The following is an 11,468-nucleotide window of genomic DNA, read 5'->3' as shown; positions in this document are numbered from 1 at the left end:
GCCTTTTTGATAATAATAATAATAATAATAATTAAACCTTAACAGTAAAAATTTCCGTGCGTTTATTCCATTACTCTTATTCCAAAGAGAACGCGATAAATTATTTTGTCCTTAATTCAAGCAGCAAATGCTAAAGTTCACTTTTTCAAAATGCTGCTGATATCAACTTTCAAACTGACGGTCAAATCATGCAGAATAATTTAAATAAGTCATACTTCTGACTCGAAGGAGGAAATAATCAAATTAAAACAGGTGGAGTTCTTGTTACTGATCACAGTGATTCATAAAACATTTGAAAATTTATGACCTTGTAAAGGTTAAATGAACAATTCATTTATAATGAGACAAACCTGAAATCATTTTCAGGAATCTCCCAAATCTCAATGGAGCCGTTAATTTCAGATATGATTGAAACAATGACGTCCAACTTTTTGTCGTTGTTGATGTCAACTCTTATCAGGTCGTAGAATTTTCTTCCTTTGTCAACAGCTGCCATTTTCAACTGAGACAAACATTATGACAAATATCTATTGAACTAACGAATAAAAAATAGCCATCGTAGCAAGTGACGAAACAAAAAAATCTTTCATCACCTGACTCGGATCATTCCAACTGCCTGGCGTCCCATCTTCAGACTCTGCCCACATGACACTCAATTGTTTCGCATAAGTACCGACGGCATATACAGCATCCCATTTTTGGGAGTTGGGAGCAGGAAATTGTATTGGAAAGAGGAACGAGTCACATGCATTCTGCAAAAGAACAGTATCTCTCCATGGCTTTGAAAATTCATAACCCGGTTCTGGTCTCTTCAGAAGAACAAGCTCAGATCTGTTATATACTCCTACAAAAAATTTTGATAAATCAAATAAAGTTCTTAATAAAATACTTAAACGTATACGGTTTGAAAATGAAGTTTTGTAAAATAAATATCAAAACTATTTTTTTCAATGGATAGACTAACCTGAAACAAACACAGTTCTGCATGATAAAATGTCCTTCTCACCACTGGGCGAAAGCTGTTTCAAGAACGCATCGCTGTAAAAATAATAAACATCATCATTGAGATGCGGTGATGATGTGATATCGTACGAAACAATGTTGTTGATGTCAGTTATGTTGGCGATGTAGATGTGCCCTTTCAGTTTGCCCAGAATGTCGCCTCCATCTGGAATCATCACCGTTTTTATTCCTGCAACCACATCTGGCGGTTTGAGAAGACAGCAAATTCAATGAATTGACCATTCTAAAACATTCCTATAAAGCTCAGTTTTTTAATGTGGCTTTGTTTCTACAGAAACTACACAGCCCTTGCGACAGACATGTGCAGTGCTAGATGTTCAGCAAGCCAGTTACATTCAAAATTGGTGATCGCATAATTATTTTTTCGATCATTTGTATATTTTCTAACGTAGAAACGGAATTATATGTTTTAGATTTTTTAAAATAAAATAATTCTCGAAAATTACCGTACTTTCGAACGTTTGAACTTCTTTTGGCCAATTGTAGAGCTTATCGAATGCAATCGGCTGAACTTCTGACAAGCGGCCGTTCAAGAAACGTCCAGGTCTGTCGATGATGTAGACAGCGTCCAAGCTGCTGCCGTTCCGTTCATCGCGAGTTGCCACAAAAATACTGAACTTCTCAGCGCTCCCAGCATTTACATTTTCATACTTACTAAGTAGAGCAGCATTTCTTAAGTTGATTGCACCGCGTAATGTTTTCGAATTTGCGATTGAAAACAAACAACAAACTAAACAAATGAATCTTTTCATTTTTTCAATAGTCGTATGATGTGTTGTAAATTTATGACCGAACATGTCATGTAATTAAAACTTTTAAGTTCGCATGCAGCTGAACTTCGGATGTTGGAATGTCGGTTGATTAGTTTTTGAACTTGGTTAAATTTCACATGTTTACTTAAACAAATTGTATTGAAAGTGTAAAGTAACATGTTTTCTTCTCACGTGTGAATATACGCAACTAAAAACTAATTTTTATGAACAGTAAAACATAAATGAACAAATCCATCCTCTTATCGAAATTTTTTAGAAAAGCTCGTGACATTTGTAGACTTTTTAAAATTATTAGAAGCGAAAAAACAGGGTCACTTTAATTACGAATAATTAAGGTAGAAAAATGCCTTTCCTGAGCAGCTGTTTATTTATTTTCTGATTTTCTTTTGATAATGTCACGCCTTTTTAGGTCAGAATAGTGTCATCAACATTTTTTTCAATTGCTTTCAACAAAACGTGTCAAAAAAGGTTAACAATATTTTTATTTCAAACTTTTTACGACTTCTAAAATTAAATCCTTTCATTTGAGCGAGAATTTGTAAACTGCATATACGTTTTAGCCAAGACTGTAGACCATTAACTGTCCTCCAACGTAATTGCTGACAACAACTTCCATGGCCCCATCTCCGTCGAGGTCTACCACAGCTAGACCACTTGCTTTCTGTCTTGCTCCCAAGTCCACTAGAACGTTCTTGGCGTACCTCCAGTCCTTAACATCTTGCGAGAGAGGCACGTAGTAGTACACGCGACCATCGTCGGCACCTGCCACGAAGATCCAGGGCTTGCCTACTTTTCTGTTGGAAGAATTGTTCCATTTTCATTCAACATCTCTAACAATTACAGTCAAAATTACAAAGCGCCCAACTTTTAACAGCTACAATGAATTGTCGTCAACATACTTGAATGTTGGATGTTGAACATACACGGCTCCAGGTGTCATGCCAGTACCGACACCAGCTCTTGAATTGTAGGTGTCGAGAACTCGTCTTGTGTAGTTGGCTACCAATCTATACCGACGAACATTTGTCATTGTCATTATTAAAAAGTGTTAGATATAGCTTTTTTCAATTTTCCAATGAAATATGAAACTTATATTACGGTGAAAAAAATAATGTACCAACCTGAAATCCTTAGCAGGAAGTTCCCAGATTTCGACGGATCCATTGTAACTTTCAACTGTTGCGATAATGTCCACTTTAAGATCGTAATTGACGTCAACTGCTTGCACGTCACTAATCCTCCTCCCTGACTCCAGTGCTAACATTCTAATCTAAGGTTGAAATAAAACTATTAGCGACAATTTTTTAATATGCTTTCTTGAAATATTCATTCATGTCTTTATAGTTACTCACGTGGGTTGGATCATCCCAGTTTCCTTGAGTTCCATTCTTGGCTTCGGCCCAGATAATGCTCAGTTGTTTAGTGTTGGAACCAGCTGCATATACTACATCCCATTTTTTGAGGACTGTCTCAAAGAATTGTATCTCAACGAGATTTGCATCACAAACCTGCTTCATGAGTACCGTATCTTTCCATGGTGCCAAAAGAGGGTCTCCAATGGTAGGTCTTTTCAGGTGGACAAGTTCGGAATTGTTGTATACTCCTGGTCAATTCAACAAAATGTATTAATATTCATTTTTTCAATGTTGAATGTATCAAAATGTATTCATTATTCAGCCGATATTTGTTACTTGTGTCATGTCCTAAAAGCAAAAGTACGATTGCAAGAAAAATTCAATTGTCAGTCTGTTAAAATATTATTAGCAGGGGTAGGAATAGTGTAGATTCTATTTAAATTCAAATCAATTGCAATGAAATTTTGCAAATAGGAAATCCTTACAAACATATGAATCAAACCTCAAACCTGACACATAGACAGCTCTGCAAGTAAGAATGTCTCTCCCGCCGACCAGAGAGAATTTTTTGAAGATGGCATCCGTGTAATGATGAGAAACTTTCAAGTTAGGAGTGCGTGGGGAGGTGATGTCGTACGTGATGATGTTTTTGAAGTTGGTAACGTTTGCGATGTTTATGTGGCCTTTAAGTTTTCCGGCAATGTTGGCACCATCAGGAATCAAAACTGTATCCAAGTTGAAATCGGTATCTAAAAGCAAAGTGTTTGTCTTTCTTTTATTTGAGTATGAAATTATTGTACCAAATTATCTAAGAATAATTAATTACCATCAAGTTGTTTCATTTGTCTTGGCCAGTTGAAAAGGTCATCGAACGGAATGGGTTCTACTTTGCGCAAGTCACTCAAGAAACGTCCAGGTCTATCAAGGACGTAAGCATTGTCAACGCTGTTGGGTCTTGTGTCGTAAGTCGAAACCAACAAACTGTACTTTGAGGAACCATTGAGGACAGTTTCATCATTATATAAACTAACTAGTGCTGCATTTTTAACTGAAACCGTTCCACGAAGTTTTTGGGAATTTGCTACAGAAAGCAAAAGAAATGCACATGTAAGAAGACAGCAGACCATTTTAAATGTTTCCATTGTACCTCACATACCGTCCAGTGGCCGTACCTAACTTTGATATAAGGTCTCTGCATTTAAATATGACAGATAAATGGTTTTATCTTATCAGTATAACAAAAGAATTGTTCGTTTTAATCTATCACTGTCTTGAACTTCGTTTCACAAAATTGATCTCAGATTTTAACATCTTGCTTGAGTGGTTGTATTTTTAGCTTTCCATATTGATAATGTTTTGTAGTTCTCGATAAAAAAAAAATCTGCTTGCATTGTCTGCCTAATCTCCGCCCCTAATTTAATTTTCAATTCGTCCGTGTGGTCCTGCTCTTTAATGATCTATTTTTGTCTTATCGTAACTGTGTTAAATAATTTTAACTTCATTTAACGAGAATTTAACTCAAGTGTTCTCAAAACTCAGCTGATTAGATAATCAAGTATGTGATTTGTGATGTGTTTTTCTTTTAGTTCTGCTAACTAACAATGATCCCGATCATGGTATCTTTGCATCTTTGCTTTCTGATTCAAATATTTTTTTTCAATAAATCGTCGGATATCGCTTCAATTTTAATTCACTTCTAAATAAATAATTTGTTTTTAACAACAACAGAGTACCATTAAAAAATGTCTTTTCGAGGTGTAAGGCAGAGCAAATTCCGTCACGTATTCGGCCAGGCGGTGAAGAGAGACCAATGTTATGACAACATTCGAATAACAAAGAGCTCCTGGGACTCGACATTCTGCGTAGTAAACCCAAAATACCTTGCCATCATCACTGAGGCTGCCGGTGGGGGTTCTTTCCTCGTTCTCTCACTTGAAAAAGTAAATCTCTGATATCTATTTGAACTAATTTGCATAAATAAATTTCTGACACCTATTAATTTTTAATAAATTTTTGACATCTATCTAATGCTAATCTAATCTGATTTAAATATAATAAATTTTTACATCTATCTAACATGTCAACTAACCCAAATTATTTATTAATGTGACCAATCCAGACAGGGCGTGTGGATAGGGATGCCCCCCTGGTGGTTGGCCACAAGGCAGCCGTGCTTGACTTTCAATGGTGTCCCCATAATGATGACATCATTGCCAGGTATGATTGTGTAAAGATTACAATAAAGATTACATATAACTAAAATAAATATAATGACCTTCGCTCACTCTCAACGGTCGAACAAGGAGCTTACTTCCGGAGGGGAGTTGGAGCGTGATTTTCATAGATATATGGATATATATTCATGGTGATTTTTTATTGTTCGAGTCAAAAGTTACGATTGTATATTTACTAACTACGGAATATTGCTTTTATTTTAAATGTTTAAATTTTATTTTTTTTAAATTGTTTTTCAATGTGGTAATTAATTACTTTTATTTGGTACAAATTAAAAAAAAAATCGACATTACCGAAAATAATTAAAAGTTGAAAAAATTGAGATTCTTTACATATCCTGCTTCAACCCATAAGAAAGTTTTGTATATTGGTAAATAGGCCAATTTGGAAGATTATGTGTAAAGAAAGATTGTGTGTTGTGTAGAGATTGTGTGTTGTGTAGAGATTGTGTGTTGTCTAGAGATTGATTGATTTAAAAGTTAAACAAAAATTACATATTTTCACCTAAACCATAATTAGTGGTTCTGAAGACTGTACAGTTAAAGTGTGGCAAATTCCAGATGGGGGCCTAACAAAAAATCTCGAGGAGCCTCTGTGCGATCTGGTCTTGCACCAGAGACGTGTTGGTCTCGTCGTCTGGCATCCCACTGTTCAAAATGTTTTGCTGAGTGGAGGTTTGTGTATATATATATGTGTGTGTGTTCATGTGCGTGTGTGTATCTGTGCGCGCTTGTGTGTGTTTGATTGCCCTTGAGCATTTCAAAATTTTTTTTTCTATTTAATGCAAATATCATTGAAAAAATTATAATTGATAGTGCATCGTTTTTATTTGAGCAATTTTTCTCATCAACCTTTTTAAAATCAAACATTAATTTTAACATGTTATAACAGGCTCTGCATGCATTTCAGAATATTATTTTTAAATTTTAATAAAAAAAAATGAAAAAAATTTTGTGGCCAGGATCAGACAACAAGGTGATCATATGGAATGTTGGAGACGGAGAGCCCATCTTCGAAATTGACTTTCCCGACATTCCACTGAGCGCCTCATGGAATTGGGTGGGGTCAAAGTTCGTGGTCTCTTGTAAGGACAAGAAGGTCAGGGTGGTTGACCCGAGGAAAGTCCAGATTCTTAGTGTCGGTATTTTCATTCATTCACGAGCCAATTTTACAGTTTATTATAGTTATCTAACTATTCATCATAATTTCTTTCATTCAGTCAGTCATTCACTCATTATAATTATTATAATTGTTATAACTATTATAATTATGTGACCGTAGGAGGCCTGCTGCCACGAGGGCAACAAACCCACACAAGTTGTCTACCTGAAAAACGACACCATCTTCACCACCGGGTTCTCAAAAATGAGTGAGAGACAGTACGCTCTTTGGGATGAGGTGAGTGAATGGAGTGATGTGATGGAAAAATAAGATGAGAATGTGGTGAAAAATATGGTGAGGGTAGATGATGATGCGAGAACGTTGGTCATTATAAATGATAAGATGATAGCGAGTATGATGATATTGTTTATAGTTATGTAAAAGTTATTATTATTAATTGTTATTATCATTCACTTTAGAAATTGTCAAACATGACCATGCAAGAGGTCGACTCAAGCAATGGCGTCATGTTCCCATTCTACGACCCTGACACTAATATCGTTTATCTCTGCGGAAAGGTAAGATACCAACTTTTCACTATAGCCACCAGTAAAATTGTTGCTAATAAATTTTACAACCAATCATATTTAATCCTCACTAAAACCACAGCCAATCATATACAAGTATAAATCAATATCTACCGACAATGTATTCCGTTATAATAAAATCAACCAATCAGATTAACACCCAAAGAATGAAATTAATTCCCATTATATGACATCAATCAATCAAGTTAACATCCGCAAAAACCGACGACCAATAGGGTGACAGTATGATTCGCTACGTAGAGGTGACAGACGATCCTCCGTACGTTCATTTCTTGAGTATGTACCAGTCGTCTGATCCGCAGAGAGGATTTGGCTGGATGCCAAAACGTGGGCTCAATGTCAATTCCTGCGAAATCGCCAGGTACTAATTAATGATGATGACGGTGATGATTTTCTTAATCATTGTCCTCACTATTTTCATAATCATATCACCATTTTTATTATCACCATCGTCGTCTTCTTTATCTTCGTCGTCACTCCCGTCATCATCTTCTTCATCATCATCACCATGATGATTATCACCGACTTTTTCGTCGTCGTCATCATCCTTCATTGAAAACCAATGCAGATTTTATAAACTGCACGCCAAAGGCTTGTGTGAGATCATTCCTATGACAGTTCCAAGAAAGGTTTTTTATTTATAACATTAAAAATAATAATAATAATTATTATTATTATTATTAATTATGGTATAATGGTAATTTCTGTCTACCATTCCTGTGAATGTATGCCTCTCAGTACACTGTATACCTAATTAGACACCTCTAACCATTACAAGAGAGAGCGAGAAAGAAAAAGAGAGAGAGAGACAGATGTTATAATAATGTTAATAATAATATATAATAATAGCTATTATTATAATTTTTTGCAGTCTGAGTTGTTCCAAGATGACCTCTATCCCGACACTCTGGGTGACATTCCAGCCCTGACGGCTGACCAGTGGCTGGCTGGCAAGGATGCTGAACCCATCCTGGTGAGTTGAGGGTTGAAATGTAATTATAATATATTAAAATAATAAAACAGTCATAATTTATTATTGGAATGATAATATTGTTACACATGACGTTATGGGTTATTGATTATGTTTTTATGAGAGTTTGAAATGTTAAGTAAAATGGATCGCTTGATTGGGTGCTTTTTGGCAACATCAATTTTCACTAATAGAAGAACCTTAAGTTTGTAATTAATTACTGAGAAGAAGTACCTCACTTTGTCATCATTCCCTGCAAGATCCCATTGAAAGATGGATATGTGCCAACAAAGAAGACAGCCATGAACAAAGTAACAAAATCAGCAACAACAAACGTATCCACCGTCAAACCAAACGGGGCAGCAGGCGTCGGCACTACAGCAGCTTCAACAACAGCAGCATCATCCACGGCAGCTACAACAGCAGCTGCAACAGCAGCAGCGACAGCTACTACTACACCGGCAACAGGTCCAACATTTGTTGCTAATACGGATCTTCAGCATGGAGATAGTGTGGAGAATAAGGTCCTGAACAGTCACAAGGATGGCAACTGTGCGGCTGCCATTGCTAACAGTGCGACTGCCATTGCTAACAGTGCTGGCTCTGCTCAACACCTCAAAGGCTTTCCTGACTCCAATCAGGTTTTTGTTTAATTTTGATTCGAGTAACTTCTGTGTGAATGTGTGGTTGCATGCTTAGACGAATTTAGTTAAGTAATTGGGATAGTTAGTAAACATTTGATGATCATTATACCTCTAGATTGCGTATCAAATTCATATATAGTGAATTTTATGTGGTTCTAAATATGTGAGACTGACGTTCTAGATCACCGCAACAAGTACCTCTTGTTAGATACCATTGTTGTTATACAACGCATGCTCTATTTATAAATGTACGCTCCTTTATCAAGTTTCTCAAAAATCTTAATGTCTTATCAAATCCTGTCATATATCATTGCCATTATAGTGCAATATCTCAATTGTTATCATTTCAACATGTTACTAGAAAACAGTATCATCGTAGATAGATTGTATCATTATGTCTTAATCGTTACTTTTTTATTATATTCATTGTGTGTGTATATATAGAGAAAGAGAGAGAGAGGAGAGACAGAGAGGGAAGAGGGAAAGAGAGTTGCGTCATCATTGCGTTAACATATCATTCATTCATCACATCATTGCGACATCGTCATCACAACAGTGTCATCATCATTATATCATCTCCAATCCAATCGTCATCATCACCATCAATCAATCAATCGTCCAGGCTGTCGTGATGGAAGGCCTACTGGACGACATTCGCAAGTTGAAGATCATAGCCAAGGGACACGAGCGTAGGATCAAGTTTCTGGAAGAAAAGCTGGCAGCCTATGAGATGGATGATGACGAAGATGACGACGATGAAGCCGCTGCTGATGACGATGCAGACGCTGCCGGCAAAAATGAAGTCAAGTAATCGCGATGACGACGACGACGATGATGATGGTGGTGACGATGAATGATGATGGTGACGATGGTAAGGTCATTTGAAATAACTGTCATCACAATGATGATGTTATGATGGTGGTTGTAAAGTAAGGCTAGGACAATTAGGTCAAATAACTTGTATGATGATTATGATGATGATAAGTGAGATGATTATGATTATGATGAAATTGAGTAGAGAAAATAATGATGTCAGGTGGAGGATGTTTATACCTGATGAACCAACCCAAAATATTATCCGTTGTAGTATTCGTTTCACTATAATAGTATATATTTTTTATGGCACGCTATATATATATATATACATATATATATATATATATACATATATATATATATATATATATATATATATCTACTTATTAAATGTATGTTTATGTGTAATATACATATGTATTTATATGTATATATATATATAAATTTCCTAATCTTATCTATGAGTTGTTGTGAACCTAATGTAAATGTATGTGTATGCGTGCGTGTGTGTGTGTGTGTTTGTGTCTTATTATTTCTATTACAGGCTATGTCTGATCAAACGTGATCTATATAATATTCCATTTATTCATTCATTCATTCATTTATTCCTTCATTTCTTTATTGATTTATTTGCTTATTTATTTATTAAATCTTTATTTATTTATTTATTGCCAAGTTATCTATCCATATGATATATACTGTGTAAATATGCTTGCATTCGTGTGCTCGTATGCCTGTGTTTGTTTGTTTGTGTATGTCTGCCTTCCTATTTATTTATTTATTTTATTCTATGTATATATATATATATATATATATATATATATATATATATATATATATATATATATATAGAATATATATATATATGGCATATTTTTCTACCTATCTATAATTTTTCATATTAATTAAAATTTGTGTTTGAGTTTGAGCATTTTACTTTCAGCTGATATGATGATGGTTCATTCCAACGTTATGAATTCCATGTTATACCGACATACACATACATACATACACTCATACATACATACATACATACATACATACATACATACATACATACATACATACATACATACATACATACATACATACATACATACACATACACAGACACACACACACACAAACATACTTGACATTGTTTTTAACGAGATTTTTGTATCTTAATTACTGACACAGCATTCATTCATTCAATCCATCTTCTAGACATTTTTTATACAAACCTACGTGCATGCGTTTTAGTTTTAACATATATTTGATTAATTTTATACTATATTTATATATGATATATATATATATGGGATAAAATTATACCATATTTTATACCATATATTATTTTTATTCGACTGTTTTATATTATTAACTTTCTTTGGTTTTTGATGGTTCTTGCATATGCGTGTCCTTCGTTATGTAGTAACCTTAGTAACCTTAATGGCCAGTTTTTTTTTCAATAAAATTATAATTATTTAATCAAAAGAGAAAGAGAGAGAGAGAGAGAGATGGATTGTGGTTCTTTTTGCAGTTGAACCCAGGCCAGTTCATATCGTTTCAACAAGTTTTTCAACGGCCACACTCTGAAATTAAATGCTCACTACTTTTCATTTGGCTTTCCATATTTACTTTATTTTTATTTGAAATTCATGATGGCGGTTGGTGATGATGACGATGATGATGATTTGGTAATGATAGTATAATGATAGATCTAAATACTGTTATAAAATATATATATATTTGGGTGTGTTTGCGTGTGTGTGTGTGTTGCGTGTGTGTGTGTGTGTGTGTTTCGGTTTTTTTCATTTTATTTATTTTTTACCCGGCTTTGCAATGAGTTAACAAATAATGCTTTCTAATCAGAATGAATAATAATTAACGATTGATTCATCTATTGTTCTTCTTATTCTTGCTATTTTTTTTTATTATTGTTGTTGTTGTTGTCGTTGTTG

General features: G+C 34.7%; 3 protein-coding genes across 3 annotated transcripts in view; 1 reads left to right on the top strand and 2 right to left on the bottom strand.

Moving 5' to 3' along the window:
* Positions 1 to 1,820, bottom strand: part of HELRODRAFT_180273 (hypothetical protein) — a gene marked incomplete at both ends in the record, with an annotated part of 2,571 nt that extends 751 nt beyond the window's left edge. Inside the window, 4 exons of the mRNA XM_009029588.1 lie at positions 351 to 502; positions 594 to 844; positions 965 to 1,204; positions 1,475 to 1,820. Of these exons, the coding sequence (XP_009027836.1) occupies positions 351 to 502; positions 594 to 844; positions 965 to 1,204; positions 1,475 to 1,820 (989 nt within the window). The remainder of the gene's footprint in view (positions 1 to 350; positions 503 to 593; positions 845 to 964; positions 1,205 to 1,474) is intronic.
* Positions 1,821 to 2,066: 246 nt separating this feature from the next.
* Positions 2,067 to 4,336, bottom strand: HELRODRAFT_186038 (hypothetical protein). Its single transcript, XM_009029587.1, has 6 exons — positions 3,978 to 4,336; positions 3,661 to 3,900; positions 3,149 to 3,399; positions 2,918 to 3,066; positions 2,696 to 2,803; positions 2,067 to 2,590 (listed from the first exon to the last, which is right to left on the bottom strand). Exons 1-6 carry the CDS (start codon positions 4,291 to 4,293, stop codon positions 2,353 to 2,355), a joined length of 1,302 nt encoding a protein of 433 aa, XP_009027835.1. The 5' UTR covers positions 4,294 to 4,336; the 3' UTR covers positions 2,067 to 2,352.
* A 557-nt stretch (positions 4,337 to 4,893) lies between these two features.
* On the top strand, positions 4,894 to 10,076 carry HELRODRAFT_115173 (hypothetical protein; the record flags this gene model as incomplete). Its single annotated transcript, XM_009029586.1, has 11 exons — positions 4,894 to 5,091; positions 5,271 to 5,368; positions 5,906 to 6,060; positions 6,348 to 6,523; positions 6,668 to 6,784; positions 6,967 to 7,065; positions 7,311 to 7,456; positions 7,664 to 7,724; positions 7,967 to 8,068; positions 8,326 to 8,433; positions 9,332 to 10,076. The coding sequence occupies 11 exons, from the start codon at positions 4,894 to 4,896 to the stop codon at positions 9,518 to 9,520; spliced, it is 1,449 nt and encodes a 482-aa protein (XP_009027834.1). The 3' UTR covers positions 9,521 to 10,076.
* Positions 10,077 to 11,468: the final 1,392 nt, after the last annotated feature.

This window comes from Helobdella robusta (genome assembly GCF_000326865.2).
Source record: "Helobdella robusta unplaced genomic scaffold HELROscaffold_60, whole genome shotgun sequence".
NCBI classification, from domain to species: domain Eukaryota; kingdom Metazoa; phylum Annelida; class Clitellata; order Rhynchobdellida; family Glossiphoniidae; genus Helobdella; species Helobdella robusta.
This window is presented reverse-complemented; position numbering and strand designations above follow the sequence as displayed.

Coding starts and splice junctions, on each gene's coding strand:
- HELRODRAFT_186038 (XM_009029587.1), bottom strand. CDS start 4,293: ATGGAAACATTTAAAATGGTCTGCTGTCTTCTTACATGTGCATTTCTT. Junction 2,804..2,917: donor CTTCCTGCTAAGGATTTCAG/GTTGGTACATTA, acceptor TCGTCGGTATAG/ATTGGTAGCCAACTACACAA. Junction 2,591..2,695: donor GTTCAACATCCAACATTCAA/GTATGTTGACGA, acceptor TTCTTCCAACAG/AAAAGTAGGCAAGCCCTGGA.